We start from the raw sequence: 13,000 nt of genomic DNA, 5'->3' as shown, positions 1-13,000 counted from the left end.
TTCAAGAGTGGCCTCCGTACCCTAGAGAGAGTGTCCAAGACTTTGGGTGTTTGTGCCCTTACACTTGCTGAATGCCTTAGGAGGACAATTTCACAGTTCATACAAAAAAATAATTTATTTACCCACTTCAGTTAAAATAAATTCAATGTGTTATACAAATGTTTTTCCTTGTTTTGTGTGTGTGATTTTTATAACTCAAGCATTATTTCAACACGATTGAATATGTTGGCAATTTGAATTTGTACCAACCATAAAAAAAAATACGTAAAGGTATTATTGTAAAAGAGCAATGGTGGATTAGCAGTTAAAGGCCCAGCCAATAAGGAAAAATTATCACATTTATAAAATGCCTTCTAAGTTATCCATTGATTCTGTGAGTTAACTGTTAGCTTGCTTATTAACAACTGGTATTTTAATAGTAATTTATAACTTATCCAACATCTAAAATAGGTTTTCATGTAACACCAATACTGTTTCAACAAATATTGTTTTCATTTGTAGAGAAAAAATGGGGCTAAGAAATACTTAGTGTCTTGACCTAGTTCAGCATATTAATAAGCTAGATTCAGAGTTGGTCAGATTAAGACAGGTTTTTTCACTAACATCTTCCAACTATCAGATTAAGCAATGTTTAATATTTTAAAATAGGTAATAATATTTGAGACTATTGATGATTCTCAGAATAAAAAGAGTTCTCATTAAATGCAAACACAATTTTGCTTATTAATTTGAATGATTAGTTTACACGGTGAGTGAAGAATTTACTAACCTGAAAGGTATTCTAAAGAATACACCAGTCTGTATATGTCAAATTGTGCCTGTATATATTTTGATTAAGAATGTAACTTGACAATCATCTTCCTAGTATCCTGTATTATTTCATGTGCTGGATTTTCACTTTGTGAGAATTCACATTATAATTATTTAAATACTAGAGGCCCGGTGCACGAAATTCGTGCACGGGGGTGGGGTGTCCCTCAGCCCAGCCTGCACCCTCTCCAATCTGGGACCCCTCAAGGGATGTCCGACTGCCCGTTTAGGCCCGATCCTACTGGTAGAATCAGGCCTAAACGGGCAGTCAGACATCCCTCTCACAATCCAGGATTGCTGGCTCCGAACTGCTCACCTGCCTGCCTTCCTGATTGCCCCTAACCGCTTCTGCCTGCCAGCCTGATTACCCCCTAACCACTCCCCTGCCAGCCTGATTGATGCCTAATTGCTCCCCTGCCAGCCTGTTTGCCCCTAACTGCCCTCCCCTGCAGGCCTGGTCCCCCCAACTGCTCTCCCCTGCAGTTCTGGGTCCCCCCCAACTTACTTTCCCTGCAGGCCCAGTCACCCCCAACTTCCCTCCTCTGCCGGCCTGGTTACCCCTAACTGCCCTCCCCTGCAGGCTTGATCTCCCCCAACTGCCCTCCCTTTCAGGCCTGGTCCCTCCCAACTGCCCTTCCCTGCTGACCATCTTGTGGCGGCCATCTTGTGTCCACATGGGGGCAGCCATTTTTGACCACATGGGGGCAGCCATCTTGTGTGTTGGAGTGATGGTCAATTTGCATATTACTCTTTTATTAGATAGGATTTGCTGTTTCTGTGTTGGAATCAACTTGGAAATAAATTAATCTAAGGAATGGGATATAATAAACTCTAGGACTAATTCTAAAACTCAGGAAAACTTACTGAGTTACCACATGCCTAACACTATCCTAAGCATTTTATGTACATTACCTCAAGTGATCTTCTCAATATTCCTATGAGATAGGGACTGTACTAGCTCCATTTCACAGCTGAGGAAAATTTATATAACTTTTCCATGAATACACAAATAGTGAGTGACAAAGCTGGGATTTGAAACTAGACAGTTTGGCTCCAGAAAAATTGCAAATATGACACTAAGTGATTAATTCACTAATAGTTATTTCCACTTTGGTTTTTTCCTTCTCCTCCAAGTCCCATATTAACTGCACTGACATTAATATTAGAACCCCAAATGAGTAGGTAGGCAAAACTCTACAATGCCTTTCAACCAATCCCTTAAGAATTAATTGAATTCAGAACATTAAGAAAACTGTTATAACTAAGTAGAAATTCATTCATAGATATGTTGCCTTAGTGATACTGTTGTAATAAGCTAGTAATTAATAATAGGTAAGGAGCAAAGGCAAAGCCAGATATTATAGGCATTGCCATCTCGGCAGCTTCACCAAGAAGCTGTAATTTCACATTACACAGAGAACCTCCAGCCCATTTCCTGCAGATTATTGGGGGAAGGGGTTCAACAAAGGGGAGATAGATACATGTACAGTAAAGTTGGCCAAATTAAGAAAGGTGCCTGTCAATTAAACCTGAGAACAGAGATCATTGGCCAGAATGGGCAGGGCCACTGCCAAGTTCACAAAAGTTTGGGGAGACATAATCCCCCAAATAAAGGAATTGTTTCTCTTAGCTCTTGGCTCACTCTTGGCTCTCTTGCATTCACCCACCTTCATAGCCATGTGGCCTTGTGGACCCCATATGTGATGGATTGATGGACTGCAACTGGGAACACAAACTTAAGTTAGCCTGATGCCGGACTAGGCACTGCTCAACTATGAAGCCAAATTTCTGGACACTGGCTTTGATTCTAACTCTGCTGAAGCCACAGTTACACTCTTCTGTGGTGGGGCAAAGGGAAATGGGGCCTTGGAAACTCAGGGGTTTAACTCCACAGAAATAAAGCTTTCTACAATAACTCATCCTATCATGCGAATCTCAGAAAAAGGCCTTTTCTCAGGATATCGCAAGAAGCCCACTCCACCGAGCAGCAGGTGGGGATGTGGAGCTGTCCCCACCAAAAACATTAGTTGTTGGTTTAGATGGCCAAAGCAGCCATGGGAGGGAGAAATGGTTTCTGAATTATTCAAAGGGTAAATCTCTATCCCTATTATTTTCTATTGGAAAAATTCAACTATCGTAGTTTTATTACATTGGAAGGGTCTAGGATTGTAGAGGAAGATTTTGAAGAACAATGTCCTTTGGTTTCATTGTAAGGCATACCATCCTAGTATAACTTTATATAATCTCCAAACCTATGTTTCCTAATTAGTAAATAAGAATAATAAAGCTGAACTTGACGTGTTTTGATGGAAGTAAAGTGTCAGGCACAATAAATGGTAGCTGTTAATAGCTATTGTGATGATACTTATTTGGGTTAAGTTTGATACAACTAATTTAGGTTTAGGCCAGAATATGCCTCATTAAAAAGATTAAAAAGCAGTTCACATTTCAGATGAGCAGGATACCAAGAATGAAGCCAATGACATTGACATTTTTGACTACTAACCTCACAATATAATTTATTATTGACTCTTACAGACTAATGATTGCCTTAAAATAGAACCTGCTTAGAATATTATTTAACTTATGCAACAAAAGATTGATTAAAGCTTTTTTTAAAGCAAAGATGAGGAAAGCCAGTGCATATTAATTAGAATGTCAGAGAACCTGTAACTAATCTATACCTATACAGACATTATCATCCAAACCAAAATGTTCCCATTAGGAAAAATAATAAATCCTGGGTTGCCATAGCAATGGCTGGACTAAACACAGCCAGAGAAAATATAGAGAAAAACACAATAGGTGTCTAATATTTAATATTGTGGTTGCTTCTATTTAGAAGTTAGTATGGTTATTCTATGAATATATTATTCTACAGACAAAATTTCTATTCAATGTTAGAGAAATGTTTTTCTTATGATTGCCTGAAGTTTAGGTACGATATAGTGGCCTTTCTAGATGTAATTAATGCTACTAATGATTCCCATGCTGATGTTGATATTGAGAGCAACAGTACAAAAGGATCTTGTTTGCTAACTAAAAGAGCTTTTTCTAACACTGGACAGGCACTATGATCCTATCCTGATAGTGCTATAATGACTCACAGGAATTCAGTAACAGGAAAAGAGACACTTACTACACAGGAATTGAATGTCCCTTAGAGTAAATTCCTGCTTTGACAATCACTGTTTAGCAATGTTCATCTCAATTTGTTCTCAAAGATGAAGAGGAAGTTGGAAAATGATAACTGAGAAAAGAATCTAAATTATTTGGATTAGGTAATTCTTTACAAGTTAAAATATTTATCCAAGGCTTGAAATGTAACTTCATCAATAAAAGAAAAGAATGGGTAATAACCCCATAAATTAAACTTTTCTGAGACCCTCAACTGTTTATTGTTTTTTTCTCAATATCTGAATAATTACAAACAGCAGGATAAAATTGCCAAAGAATTCTAGAATGATCATGTCAACCTTTAGGTAGAGACTATTCAAACATAAGTAGTGAAGAATGCTAAACAAATGGATCAAGGACTGAATACTTTTCCCAATGGGTTTATTTCCATATTGGTTCACTCTTCTTGTAATAGATCCCCCATTTTAGGTAAGATCTGTTGAGAGTAATTAAGCTAAACAGAAGTTATAAGTAAAATGATCACTAAAGCAACTCATACATTAATTAAAGTAATACAGGAATTAATAATGTATAGTATTTACTTAACTTTTGTCCAACTTCTCTTTTTGTGAACTTTGTTTTTATAGAAAGCCATTCTGTATGTTTGGAAAGTTGGTTTAGAATAATTCTAACTACATGAAAATGTTACATAAAGTATCTGATGCTCTAAAAGGAAAAATAAGTAGAGTCAATTCTATTTAGATATTCTTCCTCAAAATGATTATAGTCATAGCAGTTCCTTCTTACAGATTTTTATAAATTACTATTATCTGGCACTGGGTTGTCCATTTATCCCTATCATCTCTTCTGCTGAAATTTGGGAATTGACTTGCCTTTTATAAGAAGCCCCTTTCCCTATATTTGATGCTTACTTTCATAGCCAAGAATCAAAATATTCCACTTGTATCTATCTTATGTTCTATTATTCATACCTGTCCATAACCTTTTCCCAAAGACTAGGCAGTAATTTGATAAGTCACTCTGATAAGAAGAAATAAAAAATAAAAAAATAAGAGGACAACTATATCATTCATTTATGCATTCATTTAGCAAATTATACCCTTATGTGTTTAGAACTGTTACTAGACAAACAAACAATAATAAATATGTACCTTACTTTCAAAGCACTTGTAGTCTGGTAAAGGAGATAAGATATAGACACAAATAACTATGACAGATTTGGAAAACAAGTGCCATAAGACTAAGAAATATGAGCATCCAGAAGAGAAATAAATTGTTTCTCTATATTATTAATCTTACAATGGGCATGATTAAAAATTCTTGAAATTTGAGAGTAAAGAAAATTCACTCCCTCACTATCACCTCCAGCTCCAGAGACATTCCAACTACCTACTAGACAATTTCAATTTACCACTGGATTTCTCTATTTGAACATCTTATTCGGATTTCAAACTCACTATGTCTCAAATCAAATATATCATTTTTTCTCTCTAAACCATCTATCTTTTCCTATGTCTACTCCCAAGCCATTTCCCTACTTGTATTATTAAAATGACCCTCTCTGTACATCTCAGTCACTTTCTCCCTCATTGCCAGTCAATAACATGTCAAATCAGAGTTTCTACTTCCTTAAAACTTTTCCTGAGACCCGTCTTTTCATTTTATTGACAGACTCTTAGACTTGTAATAACATTTGAACTATTTTCTTGAACTTTTACCTTTCCTGACTGCAATACTCAACCTCTATCCTGCTCACAGATTAATCTTTCCAATTTATAACCCAATCATGTAATTCCCACACTCAAACACATTTAGAGGTTCTAAACTAATAAACTATATGAGTCAATATTTCTCATCCTGGTATTCAACATATGCTAAGGCTGTATTTCTAAGCTCATTTCCCAACATTTATCTATGTCCAACCTGTAATTGCCTTACATTGCTAGTCTAGACTCTACTGATGTTTAATATTCCTATTCAGGAAGTTACATTCATCTGGAACCTCCTCATTTTTCAAGCTTCATAGTTCATGATAATTTCCACTTTTATATGAGGACATTTTTGATGTCCTTACACCCAAAACTAAGCTAGTTGTGAATTCTCCATATAACTCTTGATTTACCACTTAAGGCCTGAAGTATAATCAAACTTAATAATTATTTGGGTCCTCCTCCCCCCCCCCCCACACACACTTCTAAGGCAAGGACTGATTGATCTCTATAAACCTTCAACATTTAGTATAGTAGGCCTTTCAGTGCGTATGATCTATTTCTTTTTCATGAAATCGAATGTTAAATCACTAACAAATGAATTTCTCCAAGCAATTAAATTCTTCTTCAGATACTAATAAAGTGATGTTTGTTCCTGCCTGCAAATGCCTAAAATATTTTAATCTTTCCTAAATTAGTGTAAAGTTCAAAAAGCAAATGGCACTTGAAGAGGCAATTGCTTCCAGGGCCTCCCTTTTCTTGGAATCCCTGTTCATTTAACTTCTCTCAGACCCAATAGTCAAAAGCTCATTGATCTAGACTTAAAAGCCAAAGGGGCTTAAAGCCACTGTAGGGGTCTGTTCAGAAATATAATTTAGAAAACCTCAGGAAAGAATGACAGTTCTTTTTCAGGAACCTCCCATACATATCTCACAAAATAGCTTTCCAAATTGGAGATTGTAAAATATTAGACCATCAACCAAGTAATAGAAAGTAACTCACTGCCATGTAGAAAGATTCCTTTGATTTTCACAAGGAGCACAAAAGACTATATTGTATTTATTTAAATCTCAGGTTGATAAAAGCGGCAGAAAGAAAAAGAAAGCAATTTCTCTAAAAGATCATTATTTAGAAATAAATTACTGTGCAGAAAAGCATGGATCTTCTTGACAACTTGTGAATTTAAGACACAAAATACTTCCCTCCTCACCTCTAATAATTCTGCCAATGAAATATGTTAAGCATTCTAAGTTTGGGGAACGTATAGAGCTTTGAAATCAATGTGTTTCCGGTTGCAGGGGTTGAGGGGGGGCGGGGACCCTACTAAATCAGCTTAGGAAATGCTTCATTTCCTGCCCCGTATCTGGGAAGGAAAACATAAAAGGGGCAGAACCAGGTGCAACAAAATCATACACGTGGATGGGGAAATCTCTCCAACTCTTAGGCACCGCCCAGGTGGTCAAATTATGCTCCCAAGCTAGAGCTTTCTTTTCTAAGATAAATGGAGTGGTTTTTATAAACAGTCGCTGGAAGTTAACAGATTGGCTTGTTGACAGAGGTTGAAGAAGATAGTCATTATGTAACTGTTGTCTGGGCTCCAAAGGGAAATTATCTGACTTGGGTAAATAGTTCATTAGAAAGAAGACACGTTAACAGAGAGATTAGGCTCATTACCGGTGAGCTAACGGAGGTTGGTATTTTCCCAAAAATGACCAGGTAGAAAAATCTGCCAGGTCATCTCTGGGTTGTCCTTTACCTTTCCATCTTCCTAATGCCTGGATTTTGCAGGCTGCTTCTATTGATCCTATTCCACTTTGTTTTCAGAAAGACATGTAATTCATTCAGCATTTAATGATGCCAGGAAAGTAGTGTCCTCACTGATGTTCACAGACCTAAAATGGTCAGCAGCCCAACCCAGCCTTTCAGAAAGTGCACTGGCCTGACACCTGTGTGTGAGAGTGTTTTTCATGGCATTGGGATTCCTATTAATCCCTCCTGTGCATACTGAAGGGTTACTTCTAAGGGAGTGTGAGTGCATTGATTTCTGTGACACCTCATAAATATTCTTTATTTTAAGAAATCAGATTCTTAGCAAGTCTTCCAAGTCAATTTTATGGCCTTGATAGTCATGGAAACTTAACCCTGAAAACTTCAAGATGCATGGTAAGCCATCATATGTGATTTACAAATATAGTTGAGAAATTAATGATACAAGTTTTTCAAGAAGGAGTGTGCTTATTTCTTTCTACATTATCACTGGATATTCAAATTTTATAGGAAGCAAACTTTTAAAAATATATATATATTATTGATTTTTTACAGAGAGGAAAGGAGAGGGATAGAGAGTTAGAAACATCGATGAGAGAGAAACATCGATCACCTGCCTCCTGCACACCCCCCGCTGGGGATGTGCCTGCAACCAAGGTACATGCCCTTGACTGGAATCGAATCGGGGACCCTTCAGTCCGCAGGCCGATGCTCTATCCACTGAGCCAAACCAGTCAGGGCGGAAGCAAACTTTTTAAAAGAGCACTAGCAAAATTAAATTAGAACGGAGGTGTCCCCACCCCCTAAGGACTCCTCAGAATCAATCTTTCCCACCTGTGTTCTTCTATGATAGTTTGTACTTTGGTTTTGCCATGTATTAAGTCTGTCTTGTATTAGACTTACATGCTTACTTATCCCAATAGTACATTCACCACTGTGGGCAAGAACAAGGTCTTGCTCATTTTTCATTCCTTGCCCTGCTGAGAACATGGTAGAAGCCTAATAAATATTGATTAAATTTAACTGCTACCGTGAATCCCTCTGAAAGGGTTACAAGTAAAATGTAATAATTTGTTTGCAACTGGTCATTAATATACTTAGAGCTTATGTAGGTACATAGATAAGCGTTATCTGAGTTTCAAAACCTACAGTCAGTGGGTAAGGTTTTTATGAATAATCCCCTGAAATGTTATGTGGAATGTTGTGTGTAGGTACGTGCATATTTCTGGAGCAAATATCTATAAACTTTAATCAAACAAATCTCCTCTTTACCGACCACATAGTCTCAAGGTATTATAGTTCATTTCCCTATACAACTTTACTCAACCTCTCAGTTTATTAAAGCCTAATATAGTAGGGGCACATATAGGCCAGCATCTTCCATGCGACATTTCCAATTATAGCCTTTCACACATACATGAGAAGCTTGTGATTTCTAGACCCATGTTTGAAAAGAGACCCTTTTAAACCAGCATTTACTCCCCAGATTTTTATTCTCTAAAAAGGTCATTCCATATTCCCAGTACCTTTATGATGCCATCAACGACACTTCAAGGGCCCTGCAGGAGGAAACATTCCCCTTCAGTGAACACAAACATTCTCTCTGTAGAGCCTTCTCTCTGCACTCCAAGTCAACAGCCACACATTTCACTCAGGAAAATGAATCGCTGCCTCTAAGTTTCAGGGGAAGCTCCCTGGTGGTAAACTGAGGCTAACAGCCCCTACGAGGGACATCTGATACACACCGTCAGAGGAATAAGAGAAAATGGTACCTTGGTTGTCTTCACTGCTACCAACGCTGGTCAGAAGGCAAAGGACGGTCACTTGAAGCAGTTTCATGGTGCCTGTGGATTGTCGCAGTGGCTCCTCGCTCCAGTGTCAGACAGGGACAACTCCCTTCCAGCCTGGCAGGACCTGATTAGCAAATGGAAAAGGTGTGCTGACTGTGAACAGCCACTGCCCATTCCTACTTATTTCGGGGGCTCTGATAAAGAACGGGAGGAAACACACACACTCCCTTTGGGAGTTCAGCAGAGAGGAGATTTATTGTTTCAGTCCCTTACAGGAACTTTTTTTTTTTTCTCTCTTCCTTTGGCAGCCACTTGTGTTTTTGTTACTACATTATTTTGTTCTTCTTCAACAAAAAGGTCAGGAAGGGTTTTGAACAGAAACAGATCTTTCTTGAGAATGGATCATACAGCTTTCTAACTTTTGTTTTGAAAGTGCGTTTTGGGGTGGTTATAAAGGGACCTCATTAAAGAGTGACTCAGTTTGGATAAAGAGGCTTTAACTGCGGACCGTTAAATTTCAGAGCAAAATCCACAAAGAATCAACTTTTCCTCTTTCTTTTCAAATTGAAAGCCAGATTAGCAAAGACCGCCTCCTGAAGATAAGTGCAAAACCTTATTAAATAAGAGCATACTCTGTTCTCAGTGAGCAGAGCTTCTTAGGGATGCCCAGGAAGTGTCTCAGGATAGTCCTAACAGAACCAAGCAAAGACATATAAATGTGCACTGATCATTCCTGGTTTTTATTGATGGAAATTGATGAAGAGGGAAGAAAAATAACTTATAATACCCGGATTCTCTTCTCCAGGAAATACAATTGGAATGGCACAGATTGGGATGCTCTAGCAGCAAATCAGTGAGTTTGGGAAGGAGGAATTCTTCAAATCAGAATGCCAAGCAAGCTAGATACTCTGTATACCAGGGATCTGTTTGATATTAGTAGCAATTGATTAAAACATAGTGAGTACACAGCCCCAACCCTGGCTTCAATCCCCGCAGGCTGTGCTGGCATCTCAGCTGATTGTCCTTTAATACACCTTTAGGCATAAACCTGCCAAACAAAAGACTAACAGTGCATCAGTATAGATTCATCGGCTCCACACACACACAAAAAAAGCTATTCCAAAATTATACTTTTACCTGTTTTTAAGGGAGACACACATTGCTCTGCTTCACAGGGCCGGGAAGGCCTCGTTCTAAGAGGGGTTAGAGCAAGTCAACTAGTCAAAACACCCCAGAACACTAATTGCATCCCAAGTTATGGCAAGTCCCAAAAGGGCCTCCAAGTTCTATTTTGTATATAAGCAATACTTAATTTTATCATCTTTTTGAATTAATTTTCTAAAACAAGCTACTTTTGGAGTTGTTGCTTTATTTGGCTTATCCTGGAGAGTATAAAGATAGCAATAATGTGAATAGATGTCACATGCACATTCCAGAAATACGTTGGGGTGTGGCCATGAACTCACAGTGGAGTACTCACATTGCCTCACTTCCTGCTCCTTGCTCTGCTTTATCTCTGGAGTTTTCAGCACACAGAGTCACCACTGATGTTGGCCACAGTCGTTGTTATGGATTCAATAGCATTTTGAGTTCTCATCCCTGATTGCTAGGCGTTTCATGAAAAAGACTAGATACTATTCCTAAAATACTTGATAAAAATATTATGTCTAACTCTGGCCAGTGTGACGCAGTGGATAGAGATTCAGGCCAGGTGTCAAAGGGTCAAGGTTCAGTTCCTGGTCAAGGGTATGTACCTGGGTTGCAGGTTCGATCCCCCACCCAGTAAGGGCATGTATGGGGGACAATCAATCAATGTGTCTCTCTCACATCAGTGTTTCTCCCACCCTGCCTTCCCAACACCATTTATTGAACAGATTGTTTTTACAGCATTGTATAGGGCAGGGGTCCTCAAACTTTTTAAACAAGGGGCCAGTTCACTGTCCCTCAGACCGTTGGAGGGCTGGACTATAGTTTAAAAAAAACTATGAACAAATTCCTATGCACACTGCACATATCTTATTTTGAAGTAAAAAAACAAAATGGCAAAAACACCCACATGTGGCCCACGGGCCGTAGTTTGAGGACGCCTGGTATAGGGTGTCCCAAAAATGTATACCCACACTTTGAATAATTATAAAGGCGGTGTTTACTAAAATACATTTTATTTTCAAAACTGAACAATCAGCTATTAAAGTGTGTGTACATTTTTTGGGGACACTCTGTATGTTCTTGCCTCCTTTGTCAAATATTAATTAACTATATAGGTGTGGGTTTATTTCTGGGCTCTCTATTCTGTTCCATTGATCTGTATGTCTGTTTTTATGCCAGTACTATGATGTTTTGATTATTATGGCCTTGTTTTGATTATTTGATTATTATGGCCTTTTGATTATTAATAGTTTGATATTTGGGTAGTATGATACCCCCAATTTTGGTTTTCTTTTAAGATTGCTGAGGCTATTCGGGGTCTTTTGTGGTTCCATATATATTTGAATTATTTGTTCTGGTTCTGTGAAATATGCCACTGATATTTCTATAGGAATTTCATTGAATCTATAGATTGCTTTGGGTAGTACGGACATTTTAATAATGTTAATTCTTCTTTGAGCACAGTTTATGCTTCTAATTATTTGAAACTTCTTCAATTTCTTTCTTCAGTATCATAATTTTCCAAGCACAGGTCTTTTATCTCCAATATCATTAATCATCAGAGGTATGAAAATTAAAACCACAATGATATATCACCTCATACATGTCAGAATGGCTATTCAATAAATCAACTTACAGCTAGTATTGGTGAGGATGTATATAAAAGGGAACCCTAGTACACTGTTGGTGGAAATGCAGATTGGTGCAGCCACTATGGAAAACAGTGTGGAGGTTCCTCAAAAATTAAAAATAGAACTGTCTTATAACCCAGCAATTTCACTTCTGAGTATTTATCAGAAGAAAACCAAAACACTAATTTGAAAGAATACATACACCTCTATGTTCATTACAATAGTCAAAGATATGTAGGTAATTCAAGTGCCCATCAATAACTGAGTGGATAAAAAAGTGGTGGTACATATAATGGACTATTACTTGGCCATAAGAAAGAATGAAATTTTACCATTTGTGACAGCATGCATGGACCTAGAGGGTATTATACTAAGTGAAATAAGTTAGTCACAGAAAGACAAATACCATATGATTTCACTTATACGTGGAATCTAAAGAACAAAATAAATAAATTTAAAAAGTTGGAACAGACTAATAGATACAGAGAACAGACTGATAGTAGCTAGTGGAGAGGGAGGTTGGGGAACTGGGTGAAAATGTGAAGAGATAAAGACATGAAAATTGGTTGTTACAAAATAGTCACAGGGATGTAAAGTAAAGCATAGGGAATATAGTCAACAATATTATAATAACTATGTATGGTGCCCGGTGGGTACTTGAAAAATCAGGGGGAACACTTTGTAAAGTATATGATTGTCTAACCACTATGCTGTACACCTGAAACTAATACAAAATAATATTGAACATAAACTGTAATTGAAAAAAAAAAAGACTTCTCTCACTTCTCACCAACTCCCTACCCTGATGGGAAATAATCTCTTAAGACTCTTGATACTTAAAGACATGAATATGGGGATGGGAGATCATAAAGCACAGTCTCACTGAGATGAGATATACAGGAAGTTCTTTAATACAAATTGTTAACTAGTATTATTATCATTTGTCAGAAATCCCATGTCAAATGATGAGTGAACCTGTGTATCAACAGTTGAAATGATTGGACCT

At 37.6% G+C, this 13,000-nt stretch overlaps 1 protein-coding gene across 1 annotated transcript in view; it reads right to left on the bottom strand.

Moving 5' to 3' along the window:
- Nucleotides 1–9,446, bottom strand: part of EMCN (endomucin) — a 101,232-nt gene extending 91,786 nt beyond the window's left edge. Inside the window, exon 1 of the mRNA XM_079772435.1 lies at nt 9,197–9,446. Coding sequence (XP_079628561.1) covers nt 9,197–9,263 — 67 coding nt within the window. The 5' untranslated portion in view covers nt 9,264–9,446. The remainder of the gene's footprint in view (nt 1–9,196) is intronic.
- Between the last annotated feature and the right edge of the window lie 3,554 nt (nt 9,447–13,000).

This window comes from Cnephaeus nilssonii (genome assembly GCF_951640355.1).
Source record: "Cnephaeus nilssonii genome assembly, chromosome: 1".
Taxonomy (NCBI): Eukaryota; Metazoa; Chordata; class Mammalia; order Chiroptera; family Vespertilionidae; genus Cnephaeus; species Cnephaeus nilssonii.
This window is presented reverse-complemented; position numbering and strand designations above follow the sequence as displayed.